The sequence below is a fragment of the Macrobrachium nipponense genome, chromosome 43 (genome assembly GCF_015104395.2).
Source record: "Macrobrachium nipponense isolate FS-2020 chromosome 43, ASM1510439v2, whole genome shotgun sequence".
In the NCBI taxonomy this organism is placed as follows: Eukaryota; Metazoa; Arthropoda; class Malacostraca; order Decapoda; family Palaemonidae; genus Macrobrachium; species Macrobrachium nipponense.
This window is the reverse complement of record NC_061104.1, coordinates 12,787,140-12,808,737: the sequence shown is the minus strand read 5'-3', so window position 1 is coordinate 12,808,737 and position 21,598 is coordinate 12,787,140. Positions and strand designations below refer to the sequence as shown.

Here is a 21,598-nt window from a genome sequence, read left to right as displayed (position 1 = left end):
GGTCTTGCATAAGGTGATCACCTCTGTGTCAGATTGGGATGGGTCTCTTTGGTCAAGTTGCTTCCTCCTCCACTCACAAGGCATAGGAAGTATTATACTATGAACTCTACCTACTTGATGTCTCATCATCTTAACCCGGACATTATTCGTCTGAAATCAGGGTTGACTTTGGAGCAGGTGAGCTTGGTGGCGCCATCCTTATCTCCGTAGGGTGCCTCGGCTTTGGAGTCTACAGCAGCCTCCATGTTACAGACAATGTCATGGTTGGACGTCTGGTTGATGGTCACTGCCAAAAAAGCGTCTGACAGGTTCCCAGAGGGGTTGGTGAGTGCTACTTCTCTTGCCAGTTTGTTGCAGTCTGGGGGCAAGGCATTCTCGTATCTCGCACACCTCGGCGTCAATTTGTGGGCTAATCTTCTTCTTATCAGAAGAGATGCAGCTTTGTCCAGGATAGCAAGATCGATTGACCCCGAGTCCTTGTTGGTGCTAAGGAATGGGGACCTTTTAGAATCTCAGTTCCTGTTCCCTCAGACTGAGCTGGAGGATGCAATAGACAGTCTCTCATTCTCGGAAATGTCCCGCCCCTCCTCCTCCCCTTGCTCAACAGCAATGATAATAATTTTAGTATTATAGATGCATTTGGCATACTAAATAATGATTAAACTTTGTCTCAAAAATTTTTTTGGGAAATCCACCATATCCAAGATTTATATCATCCTCGAAATATTTCAATTTTTTTTTTGTTTACAGTCTGTGCTCTGATGTGTTTATTTTTCCTTAAAATTGCATTATGGCTCTGATATGAGTTTGTTTTTCCTTAAAATGCATTGTGGGCAATTGCGTCCCATATCAAGGAGTTCCATGACCAGGGGAAAATTTTACAGATGTCTGACATTTTCTCTTGTCATTTGGTTCAGTCTTTCATGGAATAAAGTTCTGTCCAGTCTGTGTTGCACCTGTAATTTTGATTATTTTAGGTTAATTCATAATTTTTATGAATATGAATGCAATGCATCAATTTTTTAAGGTAACATGGAGTGTTACATAAAACAGTGGAATGTTTAAAGTGTAGTAAGCAATACGGTATAAATTTAGTTACGATAAAGGAAGTGGCTGTTGATGCAGTAATTGCTAACTTCCTGTAACCCCCCTGTGGCTAGCACACACAGTGCAATATTACCACTTGCCTGTAAATAAGAGATTGCCGATAGTCTTTTAAAACGCGGATAAGGTGCGAAGTGACGTTCCACCACCCCCTTACTGAAAGCAGATGTTAAAAAAAATGACAGTTTAAGTAGTATCACCCTTCGGTAGTGTGCCGTGTCAATAGCGCTGATCCACTAGGTCCGAAATTCTGTCCTTTGTAACAAGTTGGCTTATTTTAATGACAGTTCCAACTCAGTTTTCTTAATTAATTATGTATTTGTGTTTTAAAGTGTTTTGAATGATTAAGATATTAATACATATGGGAAATGAGTTATTTTTGTTGTATGTAGTAGGGGTGTAGAATAACTCAAAAACAGCTCATTTCCCACATGAATTACTGTCATAATCATTCAAAACACATTAAAACACATAAGGAAATATATAATTATTTAAGAGGAGCAGAGTTGGAGCTGTTGTAAAAATTTACCATTGTTCCCATTCTGTGGAAAAACTAATAGATTCTTGTTGCTCGTGTTTACAAAGTCTTGGAATTCCCAGTATGTTGCCCATTTCATGGGGGTCAAGATTCTTCCTCCAATATAGTATATCATGGTAATTTGACAAATGTCCCAGCCACCTTCCTGAATGGAAGTTGAGAAATGTGAGTGCTCTGGTTAAATTATGTACTCAATACTGTAGTATAATTATTATTATTATTATGATTATTACTTTCACTTATTTTAAAACCTGGAAAGGAAATCAATTGATCATCTCATGCATTATGTCTTCTGTGGTAGTGAAATATTGAATGTTATATTTTACAGGAGGAAAACAAGGCAATGAATGAACATGTAGCTCAGTTAACAAACCTTCATCAAGAGACTTGGGAGTGCAGATTACTGAACACAATGCTTTTCATCATCATCATTATCACCATAGTGCTTTATACCTATTTTTCCATCAATCCATTTACCAAAGAAGAAGTGTACAAAATTCAACGGGAAAGATTGGAAGAATTAGGCTACTCTGGTATATTGTAAGTCTTTTCTTCATGTCTGGTGTATTTTTTGGTGATTCACCAAATCTGCTCACTCATGATGAGTTGAAAGGTACCTTAATATCATTGAACCAACACACTTGAATTGTAGCAGTGATAAGTCTTGTTACAGCATCTTACTCTAGACTATATTTTGTAGTTTTGATGTGTAAATTAGTTCCAGGATACAAATTGCCTTTATTTGCATTAATACTTTATCTAAATAAAAGACCAATATGTATTACAGTGTCAGTGATTATAGTCAGGAACTTTATATTAGTCTTTGGGTCCAATGGTGGGCAAGTTAGTGGTTATTATTTGTGATTATTATTACTTACAAAACCCACATTATATATTTGAATCTATATTTTTCCATCCATGAGAATATTTGTTAAGACAAAAGGGATTTTGACGTAAGGAAAAATCTATTTCTGGGCGATTGGTTCGTGTCGCCCAGCGAAATCCCACCCTACCCATCCCTGCACTCAAGATTGTCTGCTAACTTCAGGATGGCCACCAGAGGCGCAGCAGTCGGCAGCATGGGATGGAGTAGTAGTAGTTGCTGCCCACTCTGTGGGTCGGCTCCCCTCTTGTGGGGGTTTTGTAGTAGGAGATTTCTATTGGTAAGAGGTTCGTGGTAGTGGTCTCACTCGCCCTAGTGTTCATACCGACGCCCTCTTGGAGGGTGAGCGAGTCAGTTATACTGACCTTTTCTTTATTTTATTTATTCTCTGGTATGTGTTAGTGCATTTACCTTAGAAATAATGGATTAAAGGGATATTTCGCTGGGCGACACGAACCAATCGCCCAGAAATAGATTTTTCCTTACGTCAAAATCCCTTTTCTGGGCTCAGTTCGTGTCGCTGCGCGAAATCGTACCAGAGAATTAGCACAAGATTGTAAAAGAAAATAAATAAATAAGGTCTCAATAAAACTTAAAATAAAATAAAGTATTATAATTGCCAAAAAGAAATATACATATACATAATTACACAGGTTAGAAAATTATTTCTTAAAATTAACTTAAAGTTAACATATATGTACAGGGCTTACATGGAATATATGTTGAACTTAACATCTGTGTATAGTTATTATATACAAAAGTAAATAAAACAATTATAATAATAAAAATGATTCTGAACAAACTTAGACAATAATGTAGTAAATAAATTTATATGTCTTAATATACAAAACCCGTAACCATTGCAAAAGTAGATGTGTCACCCTAGCATAAAAATAAGGGGACCACATCATAGAGATCAGAATATACAAACAATTGTGGGTGACCCTAGCAAAAAAATAAGGGACACCCACTGTACCATCACAAGAGCAGCTAAGACTCAAGGTAGACGTAGATGAACATGGTAGGTATAGACAAACTGTTGAATGAGATAGGTAGAAAGGAGAACTGGATCTTCAACTTAAGATTAAGCAGAGTCGGGGGAAACTATGTTACCCGCCGCAACTGCTGAAAATTTCAAAGCTTCCAAGGACTTTAAGTAATGACGCTTAAATACTGTCGGCGATTTCCATCCAGTATACTTTTTTAAATCATCAAAATTCATGTGTTGGAAATAGTTAATTGAGGTGGCAACTGCCCTGACATCATGAGCTTTAGGGAAGGAATCAGGGTTGGCTTGCTTAATAAAGTACAGGATCTGTTGCCTGATACCTTTAATAGATAAAGTACCACCTTTTTCTCTCTCAAAGAGAGGACCTGACGAGGATGAGGAAGTCCTGGACAGAAAGGCTCGTAAGGTCGATACTGGACAAAGAGAAACATCTTGTGGAAGGGGTATAACCTTCCACGGTTCCCATCTCATCAAAGGATCCTCATTCTTTGCTAAAAAGCTACGTTCCGGAGAAAGTAGAACTTCCCCTGTGGGAAGAAATTCTATATGATTCGGATCTCTGGATAACGCCGACAGTTCTAAAATTCTAGCTCCTGAAGCCAAGCTTAATAAAAATAGAGTTTTTCTTAAGAGCATTATAAATGAACATGTCGTATTGTCTGTTTCTGAAGCCAGCTTTAGAACATCATTCAAGAACCACGATACTGACGTAGGCCTCACTGAAGGTCTAAGTCTAGCACAAGCCTTGGGAATAGACGAGAAGTAAGAATCTGTCAAGTCTACGTTGAACCCGAGTTGAAAAATCTTTTTCAAGGCTGACTTGTTTGTCGTAATAGTGCTAGCTGCTAAGCCTTTTTCAAATAAAGATCTGAAAAAGGATATAGCTGAATTGATTGTCATGATTCTAATATCTGATTCTCTCAGGAAGGTTGCCAACTTTTTGATTGCAGCATCATACTGTCTCAAAGTTGAATCTCTTTTATCAGATTCCAAGAAAAGAATATTTCGTGGATCAATATCTGCATCTTTTTTAGCCGCAAACTTCATGAAGTCCATAAAGTAGGGTTTTGAGAATTCCTGAGGCAGCGAACACAGTCTTCGTTTGTACTGACTGGGAGAGCCTGGGATTGGGAATTCGAAGAGGACGAAGACCCAGTTCCAGAATCAGAGGGTACCAATTGCTCTTCGGCCAGTCTGGGGCTACTAGAGCTACTTGACCCTTGAACGTCCTGAGTTTGTTCAGTACCTTCAGGAGAAGATTCACTGGAGGAAAGACATAAATCTTCTCCCAGTTGTTCCAATCTATGGACAGAGCGTCCGTGGCATAGGCCAGAGGGTCCAGGTTGGGGGCCACATAACATGGGAGTTTGTGGTTCGCTTGGGATGCGAATAGATCTACTTGTAGACCTGGAACCCTCCGGAGAATCCATTGGAACGAACTGTTGTCCAGTGACCATTCCGACTCCAGAGGAACTGAGCGGGATAGAGCATCTGCTATGACGTTTCTCACTCCAGCTATATGGGTGGAGGAGAGGTGCCAACTGAACTTGTCCGCCAGGAAGAAGATGGCTACCATGACATGATTCAGATGTCGTGACTTGGAGCCTCCCCTGTTTACGCAATGGACTACCACTGCGCTGTCCAGAACTAGCTTTATGTGGGAGTTCTTTGGCGGACGTAACCTTTTCAGAGTCAAGAACACTGCCATCGCTTCTAGTACGTTTATGTGAAGCCGGCGGAACTGGGGTGACCAAGTTCCTTGAACCTTCTTGAACTGAGAATATCCTCCCCAGCCGCTTAATGAAGCGTCTGTGTGGATCTGACATTTGCTCGCGAGCGCCAGATTCTGGTTAGGTCTTTCAGTTTGGCTTTCATCAAGATGTTTGTCACTGAGGCAAATTGGAGGGAACCCAGGATTCTTTCCTGGCTTCTCCTTGAAGCAAATTTGTGTTCTAGAAATTGCTTTACTGACTTCGCTATTTCCTTTTTCTTGGCTGATGGAATCGACAGAGTATGGGAGGATAGATTCCATTGAATGCCCAGCCACTGAAAGTTGGACTCCGGAGTGAGTCTTGATTTTGTCCTGTTTATCTTGAACCCCAGATACTCTAGGAACTGGATTACTTTCAGTGTGGCTTTGTGACATTCCTCGACTGTTGGGGCCCAAATCAACCAATCGTCGAGATACGCTACTACCATTATCCCTTGAGACCTCAGTTGCTGGATGACTACTTCCGCCAACTTCGTGAACACCCTGGGTGCCACGTTCAGACCGAAGGGAACTACCTTGAAGGAGAATGCCTGATCTCCTATCTTGAAGCCCAGATAAGGGCGAAAGTGTCTTGCAATAGGGATATGATAGTATGCGTCTGTAAGATCGATAGAGGTGGTGACGGCCCCACGGGGAAGTAAGGTCCTGCGAGATGGTGAGCATTTTGAACTTGTCGCAGCGAATGGCCAAGTTTAAACGGGATAAGTCTAAGATTACCCTTTTTTTTTGTGAGCCTTTCTTTGGAACGCTGAATAAGCGCCCTTGAAATTTTAATCTGTTGACTCTCGCTATTGCTCCTTTCTGAAGGAGGTCCTCCGCATACTCCGTCAATTCTTTTGATGGAAGTTGAAGGAAAGGTCTGGGTGGAGGCGGATTCGCAATCCAACTCCAACCCAGGCCTTTCGACACAATACTTTGTGCCCACTTGCTGAATCCCCACCGGTGCCGGAAGAGAAACAGCCTCCCTCCTACCTTCAAGTTCTCATTGCTGCTGGGTTGAGTAACCTCCGCGGCCTCCCCGGAAGTGTTTTCCCCTGTTAAGAGACCTTCCTGATCCTTTCTGACGAAAGGATCCCTTACCTCTGCCTCCCCTACCAAAGCGGTCGTATTGCTGAAAGGCCTGGCCTTCGAACACTTGGTTGAAGGCTGGGGAGACAGCGTAGGAGGTGGAAGGTTGAGGCTGGGGGGAAATCACGTAGATGGGCTGTGATTGAGCCTTGGAGGTAGAGGGTTGGGCTGACTGTACCAACGGAACAGTCGAAACAGCCTGGGTGAAGCGTTGTTGCTTTTTCTGGTAAGGCTGAAAACGTCTCGGTTTCTTCTGAGCCTTACCTCTTGCTGATTGGTCTTGGCGTCTCTTTGCGGTGAGACCCCAACGATCCTTAAGGCTTTGGTTAAGCCTTGTTGCTTCCGCCTGGACCTCCTTTACCATTGCATCAGGGAAGAGGTCTGCCCCCCAGATGTTGGATGAAAGCAACTTATTCGGCTCATGACGAATAGTTGCTTCCTGGAGGACATGTTTCCGACAGTTAGTTCTGGCTGTAGCAAACTCAAACATGTCAGACTGAACTGTTTGCATCAGTGACTTGGTGAGAAGCTTAAAGAGTGGCTCAGAGCCGTAAGAAATGGTTGCCACTTCCGTCATTGCCATGGTATTAATGGACCTGGCTAGCCTAGTCTTGGCCTCAAATTCAGCCTGAATGAGGCTGTCCGGAAGTCTAGGCAGCTTCTCACCAAACTGATCCATAGCACAGTCTGGCTTGAGTTTGCCCGCCGAAAAGGTGTTGGGTAAATCTTCCCACAATTCTCCGAGTGAAGGGAGCAAAGGAGATGTGGGGTCTGCTTCCCTTAGCTGTGGCAACGACTCCCCCTTCTGGGCCGCCGGGATAGTGACCGTAGCTATTTGGTAAGGAAGGGAAGCGGAGTTCCCTCCTCCATCGTGAAAATGGTGAAGGGACTCTTGAAAGGTTGAATTTTCGTGTTAGAACAATCCATGTCCTCTAAACACCTGAGCCATTCTCTTTGAGCCTGGTCACGTGAGTAGAGGACTGTCTCCTTAGGGACTTTGTCATCTCTAGTCATGGCTGCGTCAGTGAGTCTGGCGTAGCCAATGAACGGTGGTTGTAGACCCTCCGGGTAGAACTCGAAGTCCTCAATCCTTCGAGTACCATACTCCGGAATTGAAATAAGACCGTCCTGGAAAGGGGCGTATGACGCCACCCTCCAGGGGTTATTCATAGAGAACGGAGGCAGAGAGTCATGAGGTGGGAACTGAGCTATTCCGGTGCCGAAAGGTGGGGGAGTAGCTAGAGGAGCCTGGTTAAGTCCGGCGATGATGTTGTCCTGGGACGTGATCCTGTCGGACAACCGGGAGAACATCTGCTCCATACTGTTCCTCAGAGAGCCGACCAAGTCTCCCATGTGTTGCAACAGTCCAGCATTGGGATCCAAAGCCGGAGCTGCTGCGGAGGTGGTTGGGTAACTCGGAACAGGTACCAAGGGGAGAGGAGAAACGGCTGACTCCGCCGGAGTACGTGGCCCCTCCTTGGAAGACCTGCTCTTTGAGGATTTGGAGCTAGAACCAGAAGCTCTAGACCTCTCCGCTCCGGGGTTTGTAGCCGGAGACTTACGAGATGTTGACGCCGACGAAGTCTTTTTGGACGACGACAACGTCTTTTTGAGGGTTTTTACAACCGTCTGTCCCTTGACCTTAGGTCTTACTGAAGCGTCAGGAGAAGTATAAAGGAGCTCAGCTCCTGTAAAGCCTTGGAAGGAAGCTGGAGAGTTAGCAGGAGTAGAAGACCCAGTGGCGCCTAAGGGAAGCCCTTGGGCGTCCAACGTACCTACCTCAACCAACAGGTCGTCAACACCTACCATGGGCTCTATATTTAGATCAAGTGTCGCGACGTCCGACGAGATATCTTGGCCTGGTTCCTTTAACGAAGCGGCGAGCTGTTGTTGAATCGCCGCCATAGTCGGGGCTGCCTCTGTCGGGTCGACGTAACCCGTCGACTTGCCGCCGGGGAAGATTAGGACAGCCAACCTCTTCTCCAGAATGTAGGGCTGTCCCTTGGCGGCGTTCTTACCAAAACCGCCGACCCAAGCCCTCAGGGTTGCCAGGGCGGTATCTCTAACGGCGGGAGCCTGGAAGAGAGGGCATTCATTAGTTTTAAGTTTAAACTTAAGATTAAAACTTAAGTAATAGGCTTAGTCTAAAGACATATGGGATGTAACATCCCATATAAAAGAGCTTAAGCTTAAAATAAGAGATTAAAATTAAACTTAAGAACTAAAACATTCCTTGGGATTACCGAACGGAGTTGGGAATACTTACCCCGTCCAAGAGCTGACTCACAAGATCGTAACAAATGGTGCAGGTTTCGTGGAACCAGACCTGCAGATTCCCGTGCGGAGTCGCGCATGGAGCATGGGACCTGCAGACTTCATGTCCACAGGGGTCCTGGAGCATGGCATTGCATCCTGGATGCTCACAGTTGGTGGTCTGTAAGTGAAAAGATACATGAGTACCGTAAAAGACATCACTTACAGGCTAATAGGCTAAAAGAACTCCGCTGCATGCCGGAGCGCGAAAAAATTTTGGGCATAACCCCTCCCTTACCGCCTGAATAGGCTAGAACCCCGGAGAGGTCCGGTGTGATAACGTGGGTAACGGAGGGATTCGGCTTAGGCTAGCTTAAATTAAACTTATGATAGTTTAAATTAAACACTAACACTTAAGCCTAAAGCACTGGTATGTACCGGAATAATTCCGGTGCGCGGCGGTGTTCGTGTCGCGATATCAGCGAGACGGGGTGGTTAGAAAAGACCAACTGTACGCCTGAAGTCCGCCCGCAAGGGTGAACTAGCAACCTTCCACGTGAATGCCGAAGCTCCGGTAAAATAAAAAGCACCAGTAAACCGGGAAGGAGCGAGAGGGCGAAACAGACTCGAGCCAACAACGGAGCAACGGAGTAACGACGGAGGGGGAAGGCCAGTCCCCCCCCTTAGTCATCCAAGCGCACCATGAAGCAAGAGAACGGTCAAGTCCAGTCCTGGGTCTGTCCAGCCCCCCTTACTCCCTCCGCCTAGGGAGAGAGGGAGGCAGGCACGGGTAAGTGGAGCGAGCGAGGACAGACCTACCACCCCCCCCCGGCTCTATGGAAGAGCGGGAGGAGGGTAGGGTGACTGGACGGGCGCCTGGCTGCTTCGCGATCACATGGTGACCACGGAGCGGTAACATGAGAAAAACAACGAAAAAACATAGCCTAGGTTAAAGCAACCAACTAATCAGTGAGATGCTATAGAGAAGCGACCGAACTGATGAGAGGAAGCAATAAACTGGTGGGGACCAATGAAATACGGGACCTAGGCTACGTAAAATGCCAGACGCCGTAGGCTAACCTAAAATATATAAAATAACTAAAATTAGATTAAAATAAAGTAAGAAAGTAAATCAGTAGGAGAAAAAATCCAGGAGTGTACGACTAACCCGAAAGAAAGTCTACCACTCAAAGCTAGCCGGGGCCGATACTAAGAGCTGTGGCTAGGGTCTGGATGGAAGATGCCTACGCAAGGTAAAGAAGACATGCATGCATGACATAAACCAAGTAGGCTGGACCCCTAACATAACATAGATAACTAGCAATAGAGCGTAAAGTAATAAGGGAAGGTTCTAGGTATGGAAGACCAAGAACGAACCCGCCACGAGGCAGAACAATGCCACCATGCTTCCGACCAAGAGCCAGTATTTATACCTAAAAAACGGCAAATACTGACTCAAAGCTGGAAAAACCCAATAGCAACAATAACAGATTACTTAACTTAGCTGCTGCGATGGCTACACGCTCCATAATAGTTAAATCCAAGTAAGGGGCACAAAAAACACAAGAGCAAAAAAGGGTACGTGTGTACACAGTGCGCTAACTGAAAAGGATGGCCACCAGAGGCGCAGCAGTCGGCAGCATGGGATGGAGTAGTAGTAGTTGCTGCCCACTCTGTGGGTCGGCTCCCCTCTTGTGGGGGTTTTGTAGTAGGAGATTTCTATTGGTAAGAGGTTCGTGGTAGTGGTCTCACTCGCCCTAGTGTTCATACCGACGCCCTCTTGGAGGGTGAGCGAGTCAGTTATACTGACCTTTTCTTTATTTTATTTATTCTCTGGTATGTGTTAGTGCATTTACCTTAGAAATAATGGATTAAAGGGATATTTCGCGCAGCGACACGAACTGAGCCCAGAAATTACTGTATATTACTACAGTATGCAGACAAGAGTCATATTTTTGTAGTGATGGTTAAGTGTTGAAGTCATAGATATTTGTCAAAACACTTTGCTTATAATTTCAGGTTTGTAAGTAACTTGGTATACAGCTTTATAGTAGTGCATGTGTGTTTCAGTGTGATTATCCATATTAAGATGATTACAAGCACAGTTATTGTTCAGTTAATATTTTCCTGTCAGTGAAGACTTCTCTGAATGATAGAGTAAATAGGTAAGCAGTGTATACTTATACAAAGATAATAGGAGTGAATAATCATCACAAAGTTCTGGCTAAAAATAAATGATCCTTTTGTGGTCAATCTCCTTAGTGCCATAATTAAGAAAATATCTTGAATAATTAGCTGATTTGACTAGTTTTTTCATCACTTTTTCAAGTTACTGGTATTCTAAGATTCTTTTAGAGCCTTTAGTTTTATAAGCATCATTGTATTCTGATCATCATCATTCATTATGTCATAATATGCAAGCATATAGTCATCACCATTCATAATACTACTTGATTAATATGAAAGCATATAGTCATCATCATTCATATATAATAATAATATGCAAACATAGTCATATTTTACTGAATGTGTTATTAGCATGGATTCAATGCCTTTTAATTATTTTTAGTTACATTTGTAATATTTATTTTCTCCACTTTGTACAGATGTAACCTTGTAGGAATGTAATTAAGATTAGAATATTTTGTGAAAAAGTCATGCAGACATAGCAGTGTCCAAGCATATAAGATTATTGGATACTAATTTACTTTTTCATTTTACAAAGAAAGTACTGCTGTATAGTATAGTGAATTATGATTTGTCAGTTATTGTAACAAGTTCGTTGTTATTAATAAACTGAACAGTTAGAATTTTTGAAAAATTCAGCATGGTTCATACTTTTGGAGAATATTAACCAGTATGCTTCAGAAATTAAAAAAAAATACATGGTGTTTCACAGGTACAAGTGATCAAATCGTACATAGTCTGTGATAGTTGGTCCTCCTGGAAGGTTAACTGATGTGTTCTGCAAAAAATCACTGTCTTTACTGTCCTCCTTATCTTGAGATTGACTGCAATCTGTAGTGTTTGGCGCTTGGGAGGAATCAGTGATATTTTGTAAAATAAAATTACAAGAAAATGAGATTTTAATGTCAGTGGTTCTTGTTTAACTGTTAATCTATATAAAAGATGCAATTCAAGTTTTTTCATGTGTGGAAGTCACTAGGTTCAGGCAGTTGTTTGATTAGTTTTGAAGATGTGCACAGTATATTGTATTTCTTTGATTTCTTGGCTCATGTGGTTCAAAGATATAACGATCCTTCACTAAAATATGCCTTATGTTTTCTTTGATGCAACGAGATTTTTAATGCTAGTTATATAGGTTTTCAATGGTAAATAGTGTAGGTTTCAGGACCTTTCCCTTTTGACAAGTATAATCGCTGTTAACCTATTTACATGTCATTCACTAAGACCAAAAGTATGAATATATTTCAGATATTTCCTAATAACAACTGCACGGTATATTATGGGGATTTGCTTTGATATGAATGCTATTCAGTGACATGGTATACAAGGAAAAATTAAAATTAAATCTCTTGAGAGTATTCAAAAAACATACTTTTTGTGATGTATATTGTTATAATTTAACTATTAAGAGTTTATCAATATGTAGTTTCTAAAAGCTAAAGGGTTTTCTTTTCATTTCATAGGACATAGGACTGTTTATTGTTGAGCTAAGAATTTTTATGATGGTAATAGAATATCTATTGAGTAATTTGTATTAAGGACTTGTGATGTTGGAAAGATCTCATGAATTTTATCACAATACGCTTTAGCCTTAATACTACTAGTATATACGTATTAAGTCTTTGATTTTATATATAATCTCAAACTATTTGTATATGTTTTTAGAAACTGATACATTTGCATGAAATTAAGATTTATTGTCACAACCTCATTATTGAAGGTGACATGTGGACCCATGGATGTAAGAATATTTCAAGATGTGTGTTGATCACAAACTGTGATGAATTTTGCATATCTTTTTGCAAGATTTTGGTGCATTTGCAGGTGACTAAGATTTATCGTTAAGGGATAATGATTGAAGATGACACTTTGAGTCATAAATTTAATAATTATTTTGTGTTAATAACAGTATAGTAAAGCTCCTAAAAATGGTTTTGGCTCTTGAGACTATGGGAAATAAATTTTTCTTATTCATATACATAACCATGATTGAGGAAGTGATTTCTTGTCACATAGCACAACCAATTTATGTAATGCAATTTTGAGGAACTGTCTTAAACAGGGGTGCCAATGTGTTGCTACTTAATTTACCAAAATCATCCACTATTTGTGCTGGTATTGTAAATGACCATGGAAAATACAAATCTTCATGGAAGCTTATTGCAGGTATACATTGTAACTTTAGGAAATTCTCTTAGTTGTGACTAGAGAGGTATGTTCTATAATGATGATTTACTTGCAGTGAGTTGTAAAACTGGGAGGATTATTCCTGGGAACTAATGGAATAGTGGCTCTTGATGTCATAAGTTTTGTTACAGTCAGTAAAAGGTCTATATTCAAATAACTTAAGGAGTGTGGGAATCATCCACTAAGCTGACAGAGTGGATAGAACTTCCACAGCTTTGCTGGAAACAGTACATTTGGACATCATAATTATTACTAGGTAGTTCAGCTAGACCCATTGAGTCCAGCAGTGATATTTGATCCGCCTAACAAGAAATTTTAAGAATCGGATAACCTTGGAAAGAATTCTTTGTACAAGAATAAGCTACAGAGTTGTGTTGTTTAATGTCTTGGATATGTCCCAGTCAGTTGGGTATTTACAAATTATAGATGTTTGGCATCAATCATATACATATACACCAATCATATACATATACACTATTAAACAAACCTGTCAAAACATAATGTGCATACACTTTACTTCTACGTATGTATGTGATGTTTTCCTAGATGCACACAGTACTGATCAGACACCTTGATCCCAGGTACTTCTATGTATGTGAAGTTTTCCTTGATGCACACAGTACTAAACAAACTCCTTGATCCCATGGATGGGCAAAGGAGTAACTAAGCATTTCTTCCTCTCTCAAGGGAGAAGGTCCAGCCTGGACATTCCCTCTCCAGAATCTCAGTAGGCTGAGCTGGAGCAGCATTTCTAAGAGATAATCATACTCATTCTCAAATGATGTGATTTTGGTACCTTTTGTCAAGTTTTCCATGGCTACACACTTTGCCCTTATCTCATTAATCAAGCTTACCATTTAGTGCACTCCTAAAGTGAGACAATCAGTTAGGTTGCCATGTTCTGAGCTAACTCTTGGTGTTTTGGGCCAAGCAAACTTTCTCAATTTTTGGAAGTTGTGGAGAATATTCCTGTAGCATTTGGGTCTTCAGTCTGCAGGTTAATGAACAACCTCCTGCAGGAGAGAGACCCCCAGGACTATGCCCTTCTTGACTGCCAAGTCTAGTGCTATGGAATTTGTTACCATGGCTTTCCTCCAGGCTGCCTTGTGATTCAACTCATGGTTGAACATGGCAGACCTCCATGACAGGTGTTTCATGTCGTGATGGGAGGGAAAAAGTTCCTGGTGGTACTGGTATTGGGAGGAATGACACTTGCTTTTGTTTTGCACCCAAGTGTTAGGCTGACTTCATTATGTGGTCCTTACTTCCTTAAATAGCAGACAGGATGTATGATCTTTGGGATTCTTCTATGCTTGACTTATTTGTGACTTGGCTAAACAGGATGCTTTCAGTGTTCCATTCTCCCTAAGCAGTGATAAAAGATGTACTCTAATACCATAGCGACAATCTAGACATTCACACTTTTCCACAATTTGCATTGATTTGTTGGATGATCAAGAGTTATAATTACGCAGACCTTAGGATCAACCCTGGTTGCTGCTGTTGGCCTTAAGCCAGGTGGTAATCCAGATCTGCTGACTCTCCTTGTTGAGGCATCAAGAGAAATTTCCCCTTGGTCCACAGTTCTTTGCCAGTCACATTCAGAAGTAAAGTCAGACAGTCTGTTCCCTTCAGCTTCACCCTTGGAGGTTATCCAGTGTACCTGCAAGAGAGATGCTTTTCTCACAGTACTGCAAAGGAGATTTCTGGGTTGCAGTGACTATGATACATAAATTTATCAGGCTCTCCTTTAATAATATTAATTTTATTAGTGTTAATTTTTTTTAAGAACTGCAAACTTTGATTCAGTGGTCTTGTTAAATTACCAAATAAAAGTTTTAAGGGAAGCAATAAGTTTTTACACAAAAATTAACATTTTCACAGAGCTTCAGACATTCAGAGATTTATACCTAATAGCTCATTTTATTACTTAAATGTAAGAGGTTAAGAAAATGGTAAATTGTATCTAGCTGTCTGATCCTGTACAAAGTAAGTGCCTTAGAATCCAGATCATGATGTACCAGATTTATCCATATCATGATATACCAGCTTTAAAGTCTAAAGCTAAGGACTGCTTAAAATTTTTATTAACTTGATAACAATGATATGTTCTTTCCAGCATCTTTGGAAGTGAAATTCATTGATCTGTGAAATGTACCGAGTGGTTATCAAAGGAAACAATATAAATTTAGCAGGTTTTACCAAAAATTCTGATAAAAGTAATATTTTGGGAAACCCAGCTTAAAAATTGCTGTTTCTGCCGACTTTTGGAAGATTCCAAGATGAAGGGTACTCACGATTATATAAAGCTGTGTAGTAATATCACTTATTGAAATAAACTTAATACAAATTACTACGAAGCACTTAATTTTTTTAAATTCACATATTTATGTAGTTGCTCAAAATTTAATGTTTGCATGTGTTGCTAAACTAAATTTCTTATGAAATGTCACAACATTGGAATGATAGCAAACTGAATTTTTTTCATGTTTTGGGCTTAGTAATTCTTGGTAATTGTGATGAAAGATATTCACTTTATTAGAAAAAATTGGGGAACCAGGTAGAGCTATGAGTAACAAGACTCTTCTAATAGCAGTTTTGACGGTTAAATTAATAGTCAGAATCAAAATTTGCATTTAAAATTAACATAAAATGCAGCATTATAAGGCAAGAATTCAACTGGCAGTTGAAAATAAAAAGTGGGGAAAATGTCTGAAGCACATTAAAGTATCTTAACCTTAACAGATTGATGTGCTTGTTAAACAAATTTAAGGCAATTTAAATGTATATTTGTTACAAAAAATGAAAGCACAATGGCATTCTCAATAATCTATGAGGCTAGTTACATAAACTGAGAGATGTAAAAAAATGCTTTATTCAATGACATTTTGTTCCAAACTAAATTGGATTTGATAAAAATTAGAATGTTAGCATAGTAACAGTCCTTAGAAATTTTAATCTTTGCTCTAACTGGTTCTGTACATCTTGACTCTTAGTTGAATCTGAACAATAGGATCATCATCAGTAGAGTACAGGCAGTCCCCGGGTTACGATGGGTTTGGCTTACGACGTTCCGAGGTTAAGGCACTTTTCAATTATATTCATCAGAAATGATTTCCAGGATTATGACGCCTACAACACTCATCTGGCAGAAGAAATATGACACAAAAAATGCAAAATAATCAATATTTGAAGGTTTTTTTGATGCAATAAGAATGCAATTTATATAGTTTTGAATGCACCCAAAGCATTAAAAGTAAGGTTTTTTTAGGAATTTTGGTGATGTTCCGGCTTACAACGATTTTCGGGTTACAACGCGTCTCAAGAACGGAACCCCCGTTGTAACCCGGGGAATACCGTATATTATTTCCTTTTTGCTTGAGAAGAGTGCTATGTTAGTATAAACCAAATTTGGAAAAGGACCAGATATCAATTGTAATTTGCATTCTATTTCATGAGCTTTGATTCCATAATGTGCAAGTTGTGTGTGCTATGACATTTTCTACCATGCTTCCCTTCTGTTTGCAGTATACGGTATATGTTTATGACTTTCAGAGCAGTATTATAATTATATTACCATAGAGTTATTTTCCCAAGGTAATAAGTAAAATCCGTATGTAAACAACATATCACACAATATAAACATTACTTGTCCTTTTTAACAAATAATTACAGCTTTTACCCTGAAATGTTAATTAGAGATTGCTTTTTTCACTGAAGCTTGGTTATAGTGTGTGACAATACTTATTGAAATAGATTCTTGAGGTTGATTACTACTTTCTTTCAAGTTTAATATACATATACGCTATTTTGTATTCCCTGAAAATCTATAGGCTTTTTGTGTCAATTTATTAAAACCAGGACAAACTTTATATTTTCATTAGGCAAAGAAAGTGGACATAATTTTCATAGTGTGGAAAGCACAAATATCTCATCTCGTATTTGTTACTGTGCTTCTTAATTTGAAAAAGAAAAATTCACTTTTTAGTTCTGAAAGTTAAATTCCTGACTATAGACTGCAGGTTTGGTGTCTGCAATAAGCTTGCTTATTAATAATTTTCTTTAGTTATGCAGGATCATTTACAAGGTAGTATTTCTGTTTATATTTTCAAAGTGCTTCAGAGTGATTGTTATGGTCATAATCCTGAAATACTATTTTCCTCCTTAAATTAATTTGTATTTTGTCTGTTTGTTTGCTGCTTATGTTTAAGATACTGTCCTGCAATAATTTTATTTCCTCCATTCACTGCTCTGTTGAGAATTTGTCAAACTTCTAACAAATCACTAAAAGGATTGGTAGGTCTGCTTTGCAAAATTTAACATTTAAAAATACTCTTACACTTCATCTCTGGTCAATACTGCATGCAGATATTGATAATGTAGTGTATTTAGGTTGGAAATTTAGTCAAGGCACAGTGTGTAATGTAAGTGTTTTGTTTGTTTATAAATTTAAGTTTTTGGCTGAATTTAGACAAAATTAGAAGTCCTACTTCAGATGTGGTTTGAAGAGTAAGTGAACCTCATAACAAGAAAGGCCTTGAGATTTTACTGTTCAGTAGTCTTACCTGTGATGGGATTTGTTGTGATCTTTTAGGAGTGATCTGTATGTTATTGAATAACACAAGTGAGAGTTCATAATCTTATGAGTTTGTTATACTGTATAGGATAAATATGAAAAATATTGATATACAATTACTGTACTTTATTCTCAAGATGACATGCAAGTGCACTATTAGCAGCCAAAGTTGCTGCATGTTTTTATCATTCACAATAACCACACTGTAAAATGCTTGTATGCAAATTCCAGTAAACATTGAGTATTGCATGAATCTTTATACTGTTAACTCAAAAGCCTTCTTACTGATTTATTGAGAAATAACGATGAATTTTATATTGGGTTAGATTTGACTCCTAATAATATAGTTGGAGTAATGCTGTAAAATACTACCTGAATCTCAAGGGTGCTTAAGTTTATCATAAGCTTCGAGCTGATCAGATTCTCTATTTTGTGCTGTAAAATAATTTTCTTAAATGTACTTGATACTGTATTTAGAAAATGGTGTTTGAACCGTGTGTTATATCTAAAATTGATTTTTATTCAGAAGTGTGTCTAATATGAACATTTTTTCCATAAATGTCAAGGTACTGAAAATACTGTGTTTGTATTTTATTAACCCATATATTTTTGTTTACCTTGTGTATTACTTCAGGTTTGTTTAATTAGGTATGATAAAGTTTGCTGTATTCTAAATTTTGTGTGAGTGTGTGTGTGTGTATGTGTGTTTTTTTAAAGGTAAAAGGTTTTTTTTTTTAACACAGCAGCATTCTTAGTGAGATTAGGTAAATATAATTTTCACAATATTCCCTTGTGAGAGGGGTTCAGGTGTACAAAATTTTAGCTTTGTTCCGACACGTTATACAAACTCTCCGTCCTTTACATAAGAAATTACTATTCAGCGCCAGCTAGACCAGTCTTAAGATTTACTAGCAAGGTAGTTTGGCAGTAACTGCTTGTCCGATGGTCGGCATACCACTTTGCTTTCGACTGCCGTCGGGTGAAAACGTGTGCTCGCCTCTCTGCCTGCCTCTGTCGTGAGATTGTTTTCAAGCTTACTTGTCTTTCAACCTGTTTTCTTAGAATACTAGTGTGATTGACTGTAAGTACTCTTACGTATTTGTTTGCGTTTTGTGGTATTGCATCGACTGGATTAATCATGCAGTCCCACGAATCATAGAAGCCCTCGCGCCCCCCATCCAACCGTAGATTGTGCCCTGGAGTGGGAGGCCGAAAGTGTGGGGCTTTCAAGTCAAGTGATGTTGTGGACCCTCATCCTCTGTGCACAAGGTGCCGAGGGTATGAATGCTAGTGCTTCCTCCGCTCCCAAGACGTCAGCACTGTCGAGGGTAGCGCGAGGAAAGACCCAGCCTTCCTCTTTTGCTTCGAGAAGTGAGTGTGAGTCCTCCTCTCATATGCTTCCTTCTCTCGTGGGAAAGGGGCTAAGCGGAAGGGAAAGAGAGGGAAATGCTAGGGACGGCGTTCCCCCTCAACTGCTGCCGGAAGTGAGGGGTTGCCTGGCGAGGCATTGGGCAACATGGCAGTGCTACGGAGCCAAGACTTGGGTAGTGGATGTCCTTCGGGAGGGATACCTACTGCCCTTTTGAGTCAAGGTCACCCCTCACCTCACACCTGGTCCACCTTCAAACGTACGTCCCCGGTTCTCCCAGGGACATAGCACTGACACACGAAGTGAAGACCATGCTGTGCAAAGGAGCTGTGGAGATCGTGCGAGATCAGTCACCGGGTTTCTACAGCCAACTTTTCCTGGTGGAGAAGTATATGGAGGGCTGGAGACCGGTGATAGATCTCTCACCTTTGAACTGTTTCGTTCGCCAGACTCTGTTTACGATGGAAGCGGTACGCTCAGTGCTCTATTCCATCAGGGAGAACTATTTCCTGCTTTCAGTGGACCTGAAGGATGCATATTTTCAAATACCCATCCACCAGTCCTCCAGGAAGTACCTCTACTTTATCCTCAACAGGACGGTGTACCAATTTAGGGCACTTTATTTCGGTCTCTCACCGCCCCACAGGTGTTCATACGAGTGCTCACTCTGGTGTCGGCTTGGGCCCATTCGGTCGGGATACGTCTGATGAGGTATCTCGACGATTGGCTGGTCCTAGCGAGCAGCTTGCAGTTGCTACAGGACAGAGATCGACTCCTGCCGCGATCTGGGGATCGTAGTAAATTTTGAGAAGTCAGATCTCGAACCCAAGCAGAGTACCTGGGCATGTTGATCGATACGGTAGCAGCACGAGTCTTCCCCGCAGACTCTCGGATCAGCAGGTTCAGGGAGGCAGCCTGACGGTTCCTGTCACGACAGGAACAGTCAGCTCAGCAGTGGCAAGTCGTGATCGGTCACCTGTCGTCACTAAAGAAACTAGTCCCTCACGGGCGTCTTCACCTGCGGTCTCTTCAATGGAGACTAAAGGAGTGCTGGTCACAGGCACGCAATCCACAGTTCTTTCTGGTTCCTCTCACGGAGGAAGTAAGGGAAGACCTGGCCTTGTGGCTAGACGACAGGAACCTCTTAATAGGAGTGCCCTTGCGCACTCCCCCTCCGGAGATGCTTCTGTTCTTGAATGCATTGACCGAGGGTTGGGGCGCACACCTGGAAGAGTTGCTGGTTGCATAAGTGTGGAAACATCATGACAGGCACCTTCACATCAACTTCCTGGAACTCAAGGCAGTGTTTCTTGCGCTCCAAGAATTCCGGGAACGACTGATGGGACACTTTGGGGTGTTGATTAGCGACAACACCATGGTAGTGGCAAACGTCAACAAACGGGCACCTAGTGTCCCTCCCGTTACACCAGTTGACGATGCAGGTGCATGAGTGGGCCATAGCTCACTCGGTAGAGCTGTCAGCCAGATACATTCCAGGCAAGAGGAATGTAGTGGCAGACAAGCTCAGCCACCAGAATCAGGTGATTGGGACAGAATGGTGTCTTCCCCCAGATGTGGCGGAAAGGCTCTTCGACCTGTGGGGGCGTCCACTAGTGGATCTGTTCGCCACCCGGCACAACAGGAAATTTCAGGTTTTCTTCTCAGTTGTGCCGGACCCATTGGCAGCTGCAGAGGACACTTTCCAACACCCGTGGGACAACCTCGTAGTCTACGCCTTTCCCCCATTCTGCCTGATTCGCAAAGTAATCAGCGGGATGCTGGTCACCAGCAATCTTCGGATGATTCTGGTGGCACCCAAATGGCCTCAGGCCATTTGGTATCTGGACCTGCTGCCTCTTCTCTCGGAGGCACCGTGAGAGATTCCCCATGGCACAACCTGTTGTGTCAACTGCATGTACAACGGTACCACAAGGCAGCACATTCCCAGTGTCTTCATGGCTGGCGGTTATCAACCATCTCTTGCGAGTGAGAGGTTTTTTTTTTGCCGAGCAGCAACAGAGATGTCTGGTTACCTCAGACAGTCCTCTGCAGCAGTATACCAGGGAAAGTGGTCTGTCTTCTTTGGTTGGTGGCGTAGACGGGGTCTCTCTCCGCGCAGAGCCACACTTCAGCAGGTAGTGGATTTCCTCATCTTTCTTTGCTGAGAGAAGTTCCTCTCTGTCTCTGCAGTTAAAGGATACAGAGCCGCCCTGGCCCAAGTCCTTAAGCTGCGAGGAGTTGATTCTTCCTCCTCCATGGAAATATCTCTCCTAATGAGGAGCTTCGATAGGTCTTGCCCACCCAGGGAACTCTGGCCCCCAGGGTGGGATGTGACTTTTAAGGAGTTTGAATCATAGACCCTACGAGAGCCTCTCCGGGAGTCGTCTGACAGGAATCTGACCCTCAAGACCGTCTTTCTGCTGGCCCTGGCATCGGCGAAGAGAGTAGGAGAACTTCATGGTCTTTCCTTTAATGTTAAACACTTGAGGGGATGGGGATCAGTTACGCTCGATGTTGTCCCAGATTTCTTAGCGAAGACTCAGAACCCTTCGGTCCCTGACCCCAGGTTCGATTCCTTTACGATCCCTTCCCTAGACGACTTCGCCGTTAACGATACGGAAGAGATGCTGCTCTATCCTGTGAGGGTGCTACG

At 41.4% G+C, this 21,598-nt stretch overlaps 1 protein-coding gene across 5 annotated transcripts in view; it reads left to right on the top strand.

Moving 5' to 3' along the window:
- The window catches only part of LOC135213537 (sodium/glucose cotransporter 1-like), a 289,323-nt gene that overhangs the window by 133,087 nt on the left and 134,638 nt on the right, over positions 1-21,598 (top strand). For 3 of the 5 annotated variants that reach the window (XM_064247467.1, XM_064247469.1, XM_064247471.1), the window contains one exon: positions 1,971-2,639. The exons of the other annotated variants lie outside the window; for them this stretch is intronic. In XM_064247467.1, coding sequence (XP_064103537.1) covers positions 1,971-2,186 — 216 coding nt within the window. In that variant the 3' untranslated portion in view covers positions 2,187-2,639. Of the gene's footprint in view, positions 1-1,970; positions 2,640-21,598 lie in introns of those variants that run through there. 5 annotated transcript variants of the gene reach the window in all.